This window comes from Apteryx rowi, unplaced genomic scaffold (genome assembly GCF_003343035.1).
Source record: "Apteryx rowi isolate R43461 unplaced genomic scaffold, aptRow1 scaffold_751, whole genome shotgun sequence".
NCBI lineage: Eukaryota > Metazoa > Chordata > Aves > Apterygiformes > Apterygidae > Apteryx > Apteryx rowi.
The window spans coordinates 250,001-264,765 of NW_020451040.1; the positions used below are offsets into that span (position 1 = coordinate 250,001).

The 14,765-nt window shown below is 44.5% G+C and overlaps 1 protein-coding gene across 2 annotated transcripts in view; it reads left to right on the top strand.

The window, feature by feature from the left end:
• The window catches only part of RBM47 (RNA binding motif protein 47), an 87,339-nt gene extending 84,074 nt beyond the window's left edge, over positions 1–3,265 (top strand). For both annotated transcript variants that reach the window (XM_026088116.1, XM_026088115.1), the window contains one exon: positions 510–3,265. In XM_026088116.1, coding sequence (XP_025943901.1) covers positions 510–764 — 255 coding nt within the window. In that variant the 3' untranslated portion in view covers positions 765–3,265. The remainder of the gene's footprint in view (positions 1–509) is intronic.
• Positions 3,266–14,765: the final 11,500 nt, after the last annotated feature.

A 14,765-nucleotide genomic window follows, 5' to 3' on the forward strand; every position in this document is an offset into this window, starting at 1 on the left:
GGAGTGACATTTTGCTGGGGAGGCTGGCCAAGACACTGGCAGGCTACGCGAAAGGAGACTAAGAGCGATTGCATGAGCAGCCAAAGGTGATGGGGCAGGATGCAAATGGAGCAGAAGGAAATCAAGTGCCATGAAGCACGATGAGGGCAGGACAGCAGGACACAGAGGTGCGCAGGGTTTCGAAGGCAGTGCCGAGCCCTACCCCGCATGCCCAAGCAGCAGGGAGCCCACACTGGGACGTGGCATCAGTCGCAGGCCTTCATTTCACCCTCTGCCTCTGCCCGACACCAGGACCCGCAGCCCAAACACATGTGAGTTTTCCCAAGGTGCTCCCAGCCCCCAGCTTAGGTCCTTCCACTAGTCAAGCCCCTGATCCCTGCTCATGGTCATCCTTCTCCCCCTTAAAAACTGTAAGGAAACATCGACAGGAACATGAAAATCTTCTTGCTCAGTGCAGGCTGCATGAACAGTGGCAGTTTGCACCTAAGAGGCTCACCTTTTACTCCCAGGGCCGCCCGATAACACCAGTGTACACCATGGCTCCCAACGTGCCGCGAATTCCCGCCGCCGGGATTTACGGGACAAGTTACGTGCCGTTTGCGGCGCCCACCGCGGCGACGGCGACGATAGCCACACTACAGAAGAACGCCGCGGCGGCAGCGGCGGCGGCAGCCGCTTACGGAGGATATGCCGGCTATATACCTCAGGCGTTTCCAGCCGCCACCATCCAGGTTCCGATACACGACGTCTACCAGACGTACTGAGACTGGCAGTGAAAGAGGCTGGAGGAAAAACAAACACTGAAGGAACACTTTACTATTTATGAAGAAAGAACCTACTGCAAAAGAGTAACATTTAGACTCAGTAAACTGATGCAGAACCTGAAAGTGAAGAATGTTAAAGAATATGTTTGAAATATTTTATACGCATGAAGTTTTCACTAATTTTTTTAGGCTATTTTTAAAATTTAACATGCCTGTATTCATACATTTCTAAACGACCTCGAGGCATTCAGCCCACTGCTTACATGCATTTATACGCATTATAGTGGGATTGCATATGGTCTTTTTTTTAGCAGTTATATTTTCAATATATATGTGGTATGAAGGTTATTTTTTAGTAACTTCTGCACTCCAGAGATGTCTATTTTGTAGTGCCTTTAATAATATATCAGCTATATATTAAAAAGCCCACCTGAGCAGCTAGGGAAAGTTTAAACAATATATTTTGAAGAATATATTCAATATTTAAAGACTACATACCTTAGAATTTTTTAAAAGAAAAGAAACAACAAGTATCTTATTTAAAAGTTATACTGGAAAGTGCAATTTGAAAAATGTGCAAGACCTCTGCATTTTTGTGCTGGCATTAATACAATCTCTTTGTTATTATTTGGAATCAAAAATAACTAATATTGCCTTTTTGGAAGAAAAAAGCCTCATCGCACAAACCTCTTCCTAGTGTGATTAGCAGGCTTACATTAAGTAAAGGAAAGGTTCTRAGTTTTCCTTAACAACTGGATTTTGTATTTATTGAAGCTACTAGCAGTTCAGCCTTGGAGCACATGCAGAAATGAGTATCTGGTATTTCACGTAAGGTGTCTTGACTTAGATCTTCACCCAGTATAAACCTAGGCTGTTTTTAAATGCTCTTTATTTTATTCTTTGAAGTATATGTTGTAGTGACTGAGAATGTATGCTGTCGGAGGCAAGACCGAGCTGCTCTTGTCAACAGGAAGTACAGCGTTATTTACCTATAGCTTCATCATGTTCCATGACAAATTTCTGAGGTACTAGGGGTGTTAGTGATATTGGAATTAATAAAACAGGGCTAGCCTCCCTCCCACCCTCCATTCCAGTTCTCATTAACTGGGGTTATGGATGCACATCAGGGATGGGAGTGATTAGACCTGATGATTTTAAGAAATAGAGCTTGTAAATATCTTTTAATATACGTTTTTAAAGTCATTTTATGTTGCAAATTTACATGGTATGTGGTTTACCACAAAACAAAAACATTTTATTTCGACGTTATAAAAAAGTTTGTTTTATTAAGAAGTAAATATATTATTGCAGTGTTTTGTGGCCTGTTTAAAGGCTTTTATTTAGTAGTGCAGTGAATGTAAAATATAGTAAAATGTTAAAGAAATATCTTGCCCATTTTATGAAGTGCATCAGCTCTGCAAACACAACTCCAGTGAAATGAGATGTGAAGCAGGGAATGAGTAAACAATTCCCTTTTTATGGTATAAATACCAGCTGAAGAGGTTTCATGTAAAGGTATATTTTGACCACTGAACCACTTCCAGATCATGTCCAACTCAGTAAATTGGCCCTTTGATGTGTATTTTTCTTGCCTCAAAATTGAGCAGTTGCTTTTTAGGTGCTTTTATTCAGCAAAGCTGAGCTCTCTTTAAACGTTTTGAATGATTACCGAAAGCACTGTGAGGACGTTAACCATTAAATTGGACTCTGCCCCTCCATGCTCCTTTCCAGGAGACTTTTATTGTGCGTCCCAGCACTTCTGAAAACGCACCTAGACCTTAGCCCAAGGGCCCGGCCCGTTTTTAGGGCAAGAGGCGTGGGCAAAGCCCTGGGGAAGCCTCGGAAACGCGCCCTGCTGCAGCACCGGCTGGAGGCAGGCGGTGCCTGGCCGGGGGCCGCGAATGGCTGCCCGAGACGCRTCAGGGCTCTGGCTAAGGCTTCACACGGCCGGACGCAAAAAGCTGGTGGTGAGGGCCAGCCCAGCACTGCGTCCACTCTGCACAAACACCCCCGGGGCAGGGAAGGACAGTCCAGTGCAGGGGCCCTGCCGCCCCCTAGTCCCGGGTCAGTAATCCACTGCTCCCGCTCTCACTGTACCTTACCTATACTTTTTATCCAGTGACAGGAATAGAAAGGACACCCTAACGTAACATGGCAAGCCCCGAGGTGTCCTGGCCCCTCGTGCCGCTGGGGCAGCGCTAGCTGTGCCCTGGCCGGGCTGGCAGCCCCCAGGCACCTCCCAGCCAGGTACCTCTGAGCCTCCCACCTGCCTCTGCCCTTTATACTTGTTGCTAAACCATTTCATGTACACTACTACTGAGGTAAGTCTAATAACTTGAAATGTGAACATCTTTAGGTTAAGAACAAACTATACAAAGAAAAAAATATATATATATATACAAAAAAAACTAGTGTGCCTTATTCTTGAAAGAGCTGATATTTTAGGTGTTTTATTGTATCTCTGTTCTCTGTACTGTTGGAAGCCTCTGAGTTTATTTAGTTCTTGCTCCCTTTACGGTACATTTCTAGGATGTAGTGAATAAAGCATTCTTTAAAAATGGAGACTGTCAATTCATTGTACCATGCTGCTGCGAGGTTGAGTCACCCAGAAGAGACTGTCGCACTGGGTAGGCTTTTGGGTGCTTCCCTGGGAGCTGGGGCAGGAGGGGGAGCAGGGCGCCAGAGCCGGCATCCCGCAGGCGCCTGCGGGGAGATGTGCTGTCCCCCTGCCTCCCTTGTCCCACCACTGCTGAGGACAGAGCCCTGCCCAGCCAGCATCGCCATTCTTCCAGCAGGCCTAGGATCAGCCTAAATTTCTTTTCACATCCAGTTCAGAGTCTATGCAAAGAAAAAAATACACATATATACAAAATATATATTTTATTTTATATATATATATATAAATAAATATATATATATATAAACTGTGGAAGGAAAAAGTGTATGGAAGAACAGAGAYTGGTGTCTCTCCATGCTTTCCATTCACCCCATGCACAAAACCCCTGGCACTTTGTTGCATGTCCCTGGTGCAGGGCAGCAGCACTGTAGGCTGGCACTGAAGTGCCCCATCGAGGGGAAATGGCACATTGTTTTCATCCCTGCATGATTCAGCCTTTAACCACAGTCCTTTTATACATGGAAGGCTAAACTGTACCTGTTGGCAATATGTGCAGTCCTGCAGAATTCCTGCTTGTTTCCTCAGTGTAAGTCCTTTGGAAGAAAATTTGCTGAAAATACCAAGTCTTGGGAGAAAAGCAGACCAGCTAAGAGAAGACCAGAACAAATACTGCACTATTTTCTACATCCCTCATAGGAAAGCAAAGTATCTGCAACCTACTCTCTCTATACATCATTTTTCACGCTACAATAAGGGCAACTTTTTTGTACTTAACATGTCTTGAGCTTCCTAAAGGATACTAATCATGAGAGTTTTCCCTAGTCTTTTTTGTGCTAGCAAATGGAAAGAAAATATTTTTTTTTATTCTTTGTAGGACTTGGGGGGGGGGGGGAGATAACAAAGAGAGTGCTCTAATTTTGCTTGTTTCTTTACATAAGTCTGTGTGTCCCAGCAACCATTTCCTATACAAGTTCAATCTATCTTGCTCAGGAAGTGGATAACCAACATGATGCTGAACACAGCTTTCAAGGAGATATAGCCACATAAGGACTTCAATTGTCAGACAAATTATCAAGTCACACAAGAAGACTAATGTCTTCCCTATAATTAGTTGCCAATGTTCCCACTCACTAGAGGTCCACCTACATTCACTTTGGATGAAAAAGAAACTCAAACTGTGGCTCTTTATAGGTGTTCATACACTCCACAAAAATCAAGCATTTTGATTTCTGAGACAAAAGATTGTGCCACACTAAAACATGTCTCTGTTGCTCTCCTGCAATTTTCCTCTTTCCCTTTATCCAAGTTATCCAAGATTAAAATGAATCTACACCGCATTCTATTACATTTTCTAAACAGACAGTTTATAAGAGAATTTATCATTTTCCTAGATTGCTGGTTTCTGATTTCAGTTTTGTAAGATCCTAACTAATGATTAACCCATCATAAGGTTCAAATATGCAAGTCATTCTCAGGATATTAACATAAACAATGCCAGTGAACAGCAGTTGTGTCTTTAAGATGACCTTGCTGCCTTGGGAATGTCAGGAGCTATACTGAGGCCTTGGGCACTGTGACAACTCCAAAGGTTGCCAAGTTGATCCCCTTCCCTTTCTGAATGTATTTCTTGATGATCTTGAAGAGCAGACATGCACTTCTCTGGCTGTTATCAATCTAAATTGCTAACTAAAGCCAGTTTTGACTTCTTTCATGAAACAACATACGTTAACACAACAATGGTACAGCACCTATATAAACAGATTAACAAGAAATTCAAGTGGATTAACACCATTCTGATATTGCAACATCTTGTTTATACAAGCACTAGAGCTCAGAGTATATGCAAAATGCATTTTTGATATGTCTGAAAAGGTATAGCCATGATATGTTCTGTGACTGTTGTTAAACCTCTAACATTTATGTTCTGGTTAGGTCCTTACTGATAGAGATCTGCATTCCTTTTTATACGTATCAGCCATGGATATGGCCCATCATGCTGACCTGTAAAATAAATAAAACCTAGACCTACCTCATAACAGGAGAAACTACCACTGTTGTGCATCTAAAAGTCAGCAAAATCAGATTTTATGCTCCAGTGTGTTAATTAAATGCTGAATCACACTTGACTAAGTTTAAAGGTTAAGTCCTACCTGGCAATGAAATGGTAGTAGTGTTGTTGCAAAGAGAAGCTTAAGTTAAAAAATAAAAAGACACAGTTTTGTGGCTCCAGGAGCCCCTTCTCTCTGGGCACAAAGGCAGGCTACAGCACGCTATCATAGTCGTTCAAGGAACCAAAGAGCAAAGAGAATATAGACATTTTTAGGAATTCTGCACAGGCTGATCTGTAGAAATACTTCCATATGAAATACCTCCTGTCAAGCTCATGAATTAGATCAGATCTTTTTTCTCCAACCAAAAGGCCAGGACTGGAGTTCACTGGTTTTCTAATAAAAGAAAACAGAAGCTCTATCTTGCAGTCCACACTTGGGCAAAACTCCAACAGATTCTGCACACAGAAGGTGAGCAATCAAGGACTCAATTTCTCAATGAAGGACTCAGTCTAGGAATTGGTTTCTTCTTTAGAAAACTTTTTTGTGGGAAAGACAGCTCAGATGGGCTCAGATTTGTCCCAAGTGCACCAAACATCCATGTGTTTCCAACCCACACCCAACACAGTCTGTGTCAGTGGGGTGCTCTGACCCATGCTCTGGGGCACTATGCTTCCCCTCCCAGCACCTTTTTGTCACCATCAGCACTGGGTTTTTGATCCCAAGGGTAGACCAACACTGACAGTTTGCCTGTCCCCTTGTCCACATCAAAAAAATCCTACTATCATTTCCCAGGGCATTTTTAGCAGCAAGATCACAAACTCTGTTTCGGTTGTGGGTTTATGCTCAGCCTGGCTGTTATTTGCTTCTGTACGTAACTAGTTTGCATGTTGGTCACCACACTGAAGCTGTATTTAATGGTCTGGTTGCCCATGACCATGGTTTCACTTTGAACCATGATATTTTTTTTTTTTTTTTTTTTTTTGCCTCTTTCCAAACTAGGAAGCACATTTAATTTTTGCCAGAGGTGAACACGTCTGACTGCACTTTGAGCCTGTCTTTGTACATTCTCCCAGTATCACAAAGTACTTTTTTAGCTCAACCACTGTCTGCTATCTGCTCACTTGTGGAAAGCGGGAAGCCACAGGTAAGCCAAAAGATCTTACTGAAGCATGAAAAAAAATGCAAACAACCTATACAAGCCACAGAAGTGACCTCAAACTAGCAGAGAAAGAGAGCTGCATTTAAACTGGTCAGAGGCAAAACAGCCTACACTTATTAGTAGCTCCTTTGTTACAAAATTTTAAAACAGTAACTACAATAAGCAGTTCTTCTGTAATAAATCTGTAGGATATGGACCAGGACATCTTGCAATCACTCAGCACCGTATGCAATGGTTTTGTCACACATGTACTGGCTGTACACATGGCATCCTTAATTTCTCTAGTCTTTGACTTTCTTAGGCTGCTGTCACTTCCAGGAGGACTTTCCACATGAATAATTCCCCAAAGCTTGGGTTCACTTCAGGCAGAAAGATACTTTGGTCCACCAGGTTTTGGTGCAGGATGCAGAGGGCCACAGTCACACTGAGCAGTTGCTACATGGCATCCAAACAATTGTGGAGGCCCTTGCCCTCCTGCAACCTCCCAAGCAGCAACAGTGCCACAGTGGAGAGCACCACAGAATGCTCACAGGGCTCCATGCTTCCTGAACAGGGCTCTGCAGGTCACGGCAAACATGTCAGGGACCACCAGCACCTCACTGATGATCATGTCACCAAGGCATATCCAAGCATGAAAATGCCTGAACATTTCGCCCTTTGGCGTTATTTATGTGGTCCAGGCTTCACCTCTGAGTCCCCAGTACTCTGTAGGAYAAGGAAGCAGCATCCTTTGTGGGCAACATTTTTACTGGCTCTTTTGGGGAAAGTATCCCCAGTACCATCACTGTGCCCCTATAATTAGGAAACAATTGTTAGGAAGACAGCAATGATTTCAGGCAAGTTCCTGACATCAGGGTATTCCTGCTAACCTTCTACCTATCAGCTAGGTAATTTCTCATTATCACCCAAACTGCTGGAGTAACCAGTTCCAAGAGACAGACCATCCATCTCCTCTGTATTCACACCTCCTCCTTTCCTCATTTGAGTACTATGGCTTGAGGGGGCTGAGGCAAGCTCCATGTTCCATAGAGATACTCCTCCTCTTATGGTGTCTTGGTGATGTTGTTGGCCATCCCACAACCGCACGTCGTGGAGGGAAGCCCTGGAGCCCACCCAAAGGCTCTCACACTGCAGATGAGCTCTAAGAAGCATAGGTAAAGTACATCAGGCTTAGCATATGTGACAAAAATGAAAGGTGAGGAAGAGCAGTATGCCTGACTTGAACTTGCAGCCTGAGTCATAAGGCAGTTGATAACCTACAGTGGAGACACACTTGGAAAAAGCATTGCATATATCACCCAGACAATTTGGGAAACTGCAATGATGAGGYGACATCTTGAGGTGCTGGCCTGAGGGAAAGCTGGCTAGATGAGGCTGGGTATCAGACTGTGGCAGGGAAGAGATCACTTTGTGCCCTTAATTTGGCACACAACTCTCACCATTGGAATTCTCCTCTCTGGAGTGTGTGCAGAGCAGGTCTCCCTCCACTGATGCACCTGGCTGTGTTTAGTGTTTTTCCCCAGTATTGGCTTGTCAAACTCAGGACATTGGCTGGGTAGGCAGGCAGGCATCAGTTGCAAAAGGCAGAAAAAGGCTCCATTTATCCCTATTTACTTTCTCTCTGAAGGGTAGTAATAGGGGTGCATGGGCTGTGTACCCCTCTTTCCTCCCAGCAGGTCTGAAGGAAGATGCACAGAAAGGGTGATCTGGTTTCTGCTGACCAGATACTACGTTAATCATCAAGCCAGCACCCCCCAGAATACATACGGGGGAAGAAAGTGGGCTGAAAATGGAAACAAGCCAAACTGGCTTTAGCTGAGATCAGGCTGTCCCTCTAGCTCTACACATGCTCTCACATAGGTAGATAGTGAGGACAGTAGGCAGAACTCACCTGTGYGAGACCTCCCATTCCATCCCTGGTCCCAGTTCTTTTCTCAGGGTCCTGCAAAACAGAAATAAATAGAAGAAATAATTCTATTAGTCTCTTTGGTCCTACAGCTTATCTCTCTTTTGCCAAAGAATATACTGAGTATGACATACAGCAGAGAAAATCTGTTTCTCTGCAGGAGATGGGAATAGTCAAATACACACATGCAAAGTGGCTGAAATTCACATGATGTTTTTGTATTCAAACATTGAAGCAGGAGGGATGCTTTTTAAACAGCTCTGAAACTGAGCAGTCATGTATCAGCAAGGTTACCACTATCCTCGCTACCAGTAAGATCATTACAGACATCATTACTGTAGACATCAAAGATGCAGTCTTAAGTGCATCTCGGTTTAGGAACAAGGTCTCCTCTTCCCTGCAGCTACCATCAGAGGCTCATTCAGAACATGTCACTTGCTTTCCCTAAATCCAGGCAGTATCAATACCCTGTCCAATTGGGTGTTGTCAGTTGTATTGTAAATAAAGTACTCACAACACATTGTAATTAGCAATGTCTTTGTCTCATTGGTTTCACTTTTTTTCATATGAAGCAYAGGAGGATTTCAGTGGAGCACAGACCTCAGGCTGTTTCTGCAACAGGGTAGAATGTCACCCATGAAYAAATGTTTCAGCTTAAATCCCACCAGGAGTAAAGAATTCAGCTAAGCAGGGTGTCACCGTGTCTTCACCGCTCACGAGCATTGCTGCTGCCCAAAAGTAATGGATAAACACTCCTCAGCTGCCAGGGTTAGCTCAAGTTAGAGAGCTCAGAAGCAGTGAAACCCCGGGGTCTGGTCTGAGGAAAACAGACATAAGCCTGCTACATTTCCTGTGCTATCAGAAAGTGTTTTCTAAATATTGCAGTATCTCTTTGGAAGTGCCAATAAAAGTGGCTCTTTAAATGGGGCATGTTTCTTCTCCACAGCTTTTGCAAGAAAAGCTAAATTGCTGAAAGCCTCACACAAGAGCCCCACAAGGAAAAAAGAAGCCATTTAAACAAAGCAGCTATAGTTTCTCTACTGGTAACTGGCAACAAAAATCAAGTCCTGTTTGGCATCTTGCTATCTCAGAGTCTTCAACCACTTCTGACCCTACGTGCCTCACCTCTGCCCGGGAGCCGCAAGGCTAGGAGCCAAACTCCCCAACACACTGGCCTGCTCAGCATCCAGGCAGGGAGTTCAGTGCCAGGGCAGGGGTTTCTCAGTGCTCAGCCCCAGCTCGCTTGCCTGCTCCCTGGCCTGGCTGCAAGGGCCAGCCAGCACCACACTGAGGGCCACACTCGTGGGCACCACCAGGGCACCCCAAGTCGCCAGGCTCGGCCTGAGGCTGCAGAGACCCTGTCACTGTTTGGAGCGATGGATCACATCCTGCATAAGGGTCTCATTTTGCACTCACATACCATTTATCAGATTCACTGGGGTAACTGAGATGTAGATCCCACCTGCGTAGCTTGCACGGCTTCCCGAAACACTCCCCAACTGTTTGTTACAAGTTGGGTGTCTGACTTCTGTTCCACATTCGGGTTTTCGTATCAGTGAGTAAGAGTTTTTCTCAGCTTGTTCCTTTTGGGGTTGGGACTGGACTAAGACAGCAGTGAGGTCTTAAAGGATTAGATCTAAGAATAATAAATGCTGTTTTAAATTAAAAAAAAAAAATCCACTCCCTGAGAAAGCAAACTTCCTTGTCTTTCTGTGGTGTCTTTGTGAGCAATACGCAGGGGAGAGAGAATACGGAAATGTACTGCACTTGGCACTTAGCACACCTTAAACTCGTTTTTCAACATTTTACAACCAGCTCCGGCCATGTGACCTGCGTGGAAAGATAAACCGAGACATCTAATCCTTTTTTTTTTTTTTAAAAAAAACACAAGGAAGTGAATTTTATGTGGTTGAGATCACTAAATTGCAGTAAATGATTTGCCCAAAAGAGGAAAGAAAAAACAAAAAAACAAAAAAAACCAGAATGGCTTAAGCTAGGAAAGGCTGGGAAAGGGTAGCTATTTGTGACCAAATATTCTTCTTTAACTTGAAACTTTCTCAGCAAGCTTTATTACTTCCCTCTGGCTGTGGCATTCAGGGAGTCAGTCAGGTAAAGATGAGGATTAGCCACCATTTGCTTTTGCAACCAGAGTATTAATAGCTTTCTAAAAGTCAAGCTCCCTAATCTGCTCTTTGAGTTAAAGCAACAGCAATTACCCACATAAAGAAGTTAGAAAGTTATCTAACACTATCACCCTTGAAAGCAGTGACTTTTAAAATTTTTGCTTCATCTGCAGAATATGACAGGCTTTCTAAATTAAAGCTCTGTGCCAGGCGAGCTCAGTGCTCTGCGGTCCTGGGACAGGGTGAGCCAGCCCAGGCCGGCAGCAGATGCAGGGCTGAGGAACAGCTCCTCTGCTGTGCTCCCTGGTCCTCAGCAGCGCAGGAGAGGAGGGACCTGGCTCTGCCTTTCCCAGGACGAGCACGGCGCACCTCTGAGAGCTGCAACCGCATCCTAGCCAGGGCTCGGGGGCAGCCAAGCAGTGCGACGCAGCCTCCACTGCCCCCAGCTCCCACTGGGAACACGCTCCAACTGCTGGGCGGTCTGGGTGAATCACTTCCCCTTCCAGGAGAGAAATGCAACCCTCGCATGGAGCAGCTGGGCTGAACTCAGTGACTTCTCCGTGCTGGAGCACCTCGTTGTGCAGCAGCAAAGGCCATCTTGTCCCCATTCCCCCCCCCAGCCTGTCCCTACAGGGCCCCAGGACAGGCGTGCAGCCCAAGCACCAAAAAGGCTGGCCTGCACCTCTGAAACGCTGCCACGCAGGTGAGGGCACAAGTGGGAGAGTCTCTTTGCTAAGGGCAAGTCAGCACTGAGATGAGAACACAAACCTGGGAAAATATCAACAGAAACAGAAGATGTGCAAGAAACTTGATGGGCTCTGCCTATGAACTGCTCTCCCTTTGGTCCTTCCTCACAAGGGAGCCCATAACATTATACATGGGGATTTTCCTCTTAGCACACAGAATGCTCCACAATGATTCAATGGAGCAATAGATATTTAGAGATTTTATTGCTAAGCAGCAGAGATTATCTTTTCCAACATTTAGGGTTAACCATGTGCTCAAAGATTTCTGAGAATTGTAGCTTTTTCTTTTGTTTTTGTTTTTTTTTGGGGGGGGGGGGTCCTGTTTGGCTGCACTCCCATATTCCAATACGTACCAGTATTTCCCTTATGGGAACATTAGCCTGATTATTTAAACAGTTTTTTGCTAGTCTAGTCAATACAGGATTCAAAGAAACCACAGCAAGATAACTGAGGTTGAGAAGTACCTTTTTAAAGGTACCATTGCTGTCTCCTGGGAAATACTAACTGTGCATCGGCACAGTCACAGCGGGGCCTCTCGTCTCCAGCACCACCAGAGCTCTCCTGCCCAGGGGACAGCTGCCACTCACTCGAGCGCCGTGCAGCTCACCGAGGGGAGCACCCACACAGCCCAAGGGAGTACACACAGCACAGCACCCAGCCCAGGCGGAGAGCTGTGATCCCCAACATCGCTCCCATCTCAGCCTACGGCCAGCCACAGGGCAAGGCAGAGCAGCAGGGGCACTTCAGGAACAGACAACTAGCAACACCCTGGCCAGAGAGCAGGCATAGGAGCATGGATGAACAACGTTAAAACCCCACCTGTGGTGGAACAAATGGCTTATATATGAAATTTTGAAATGCCACTTTTAGTAACAGCACTGTAACTCTTCCACAAGGCTTCTGATGCTCAGTCCCAGTACTTCCTGCTATGAACCATTTTTATTTACTGGCAGCTCTGCTACTCCCATTCATTGTCAGGTTTTTTCCAAAAGTAATTTCTAGGCAAAGAGAGGGCTCACATTCCCTGCCAGAAGCCCAGCTGTATTTCCTCTGCTGCCTGCTCCACCGGCCTTTGTTCATTTGCTCTTCTGATCCTTCCCTGCTGCTTGTATAATTTTGCTACACATCATCTCAAAGCTCAGGAAGGGCCTAGGGACCTGTGGAAAGCATGCTCAGGAAGAGGAAGGCACAGGAATAAGCACCCACAGCTCTCTTTCATGCCAGTGTAGCAGGTAAAATCATTCTACCCCTCTCCCTTCCCATGAAAGCTCCCAGCACTGCCTCCTGCAACTCTGCTGCTGCTCCTGGCCACGAGTGCTCAGCTCCTGCAGGGCTGCACTTTCTTTTTGTTGTCTCAGGATCCTACTGATGACAGAGCCTTCTCAAACACTGCAATCACCTCCTAACCCTTTAAAAGTTTGACTCCAGTTAACTTGAGAAATGTTTTTCATATTCCCAAAAAGCAAAGCTTGCAGGAGGAGCTGGCCTAGCAACTGTGAACTGTGGACATTAAATTGCTTTTGAAAAAGTAGACAAAAAAATTAAGGAGAACCAAAAGGTGCACCATTCCTGTGGCCTCACTCCTCTGGGTGTCAAATTCAGGTGCAATTTGACTGGTCAAGTTTAGACTTCAGAGGTATTTTCTTCTGATCTTACCATGACCATGGGAAATTTTGACCAAGATCCATTCTCTTTTTCTTTTTTTCRGGGGGGGAGGGGGGACACAATGGGGACGGTTTTCTTTGCTTTGGCGAAGCTAAAGGAGAAGAGCATTTTAAAAGCAGATTTTGGCAAAACTTAGGAACACCCCCAAATGGTCTGTGCAATGTAAGATAAGGAATTGCATATAATACTCTTAAATACTCATAACTCAATGAATTCGGAAATTTAAGATCAGTCTTTAAGACACTACTAAAACATCCTGACACCACACATTACGTTGAAATAAAGAGACTGTCTGCCAGAAAGATTATTTCAGAATAGCCTTGTGATGTCTCATTACAAACTTAAAAGCACTGTTTAACTCAGGCTTAGCATGCTTTCCTAGAGCTCCTCAATATTTTCCTGAGGAGGATTCTAATCTTAGCAGAGCTGTCTTTTCTTTTTTCCTTCCCCTCCTCTGGTAACAATTGCCACCTGCTTACTCATTAATCATATCAATTCATAAGCCCTGCCCATAGTGGGCAAAAAGGAGAAGTGCAAGGGGGCAGGCTCATTATCTGACAAAATTGTATCTATGTGCTTTTCCAGAATTTTTCTTTTTCCTTGGAGTTTGAACCAGGCTTAGAGGTCTCAGGTCTTGTCCCCTGCAAGTTTTCTACTTCCATCATGTTTGAAGTGAAAGGCTATCACATAAGTGCATGTGGGAACACACACCTCTCCAAAACAAAAGATGAAAGCTACTGTTTTAATGAAATCAAGGGGGGGGGGAGTGAAGGTGGAGCGGAAAAACTTGCCAAGAGGTCAACAAAAGACAGCTTTGTGTAACTTATTTCACTCCAGAAATGCTAGGGCTAGCTAATGCATTACTGTGCAGTATTTTTAACACAGAAATTCAGCGTAATCAGGGCTTTGCTTGTATCAAGATAATGACAAGGGACTCAAAAGACAAAGATAGGATTTAATAGTAGATGAGGCTTGGAAGGATGGAGGAAGGGAGAACAGGCAAGGAACAGGCCCTCCCTCAGAGGCAAGGGACTATCAAGGAAAAGGGAGATGATTCACTGCATTTTAATTTTACACTTTGATCAGTCTAGACAAAAGCTTTTGATGAATGTTATAGGATCTATTGATCAGAGAGAGGTTCAGAGGAGCTAATATAATTGGAGGGTAGATAAAGCAGATTGCAATCTTTTGGTAAGGAAGCAAATTTTGGACAATTAGTGACTCCCATATGGAAATACGTTCAGAAGCATGCGAGGCTCAAACTGATGAAAGCTAGAAATTTTAAAACTTTTAATAGATAAACAAGGATCAGCATCAAGGATGAACTGATATCATTACAGAACGATACAGAAATTAGCAAGTGATAAAGCTGGGCAAATCATTATAAGATTTCTGCCAAAAAGCTGTTCGGATATTTCCACTTGAGCTGAATCCCAAGCAGGACAAACACAGAGTGAATGAGCACTACAGCGTTGGGCAGCATAGCATCAGCCCCCATACCACAGCTTATCCCTTCACTTCTGGCTCCTGTAGGATCAGTCTTGCAAGTTTGAAATGCCAACACTTCCCCTGTGGTAGGAAGAATTACCCTGGCAGCTTGCTAGATGACAGCTTGCTATCTGTCAGTGACTGTTTGCAGTGAAATTTGATTTTGGTTGGACATTCCCCATATAGAGACCCTCCTGTGATGGCTGTTCTGTCCCAATATAGCTTTTTTTTTTTTTCTTTGAGAAG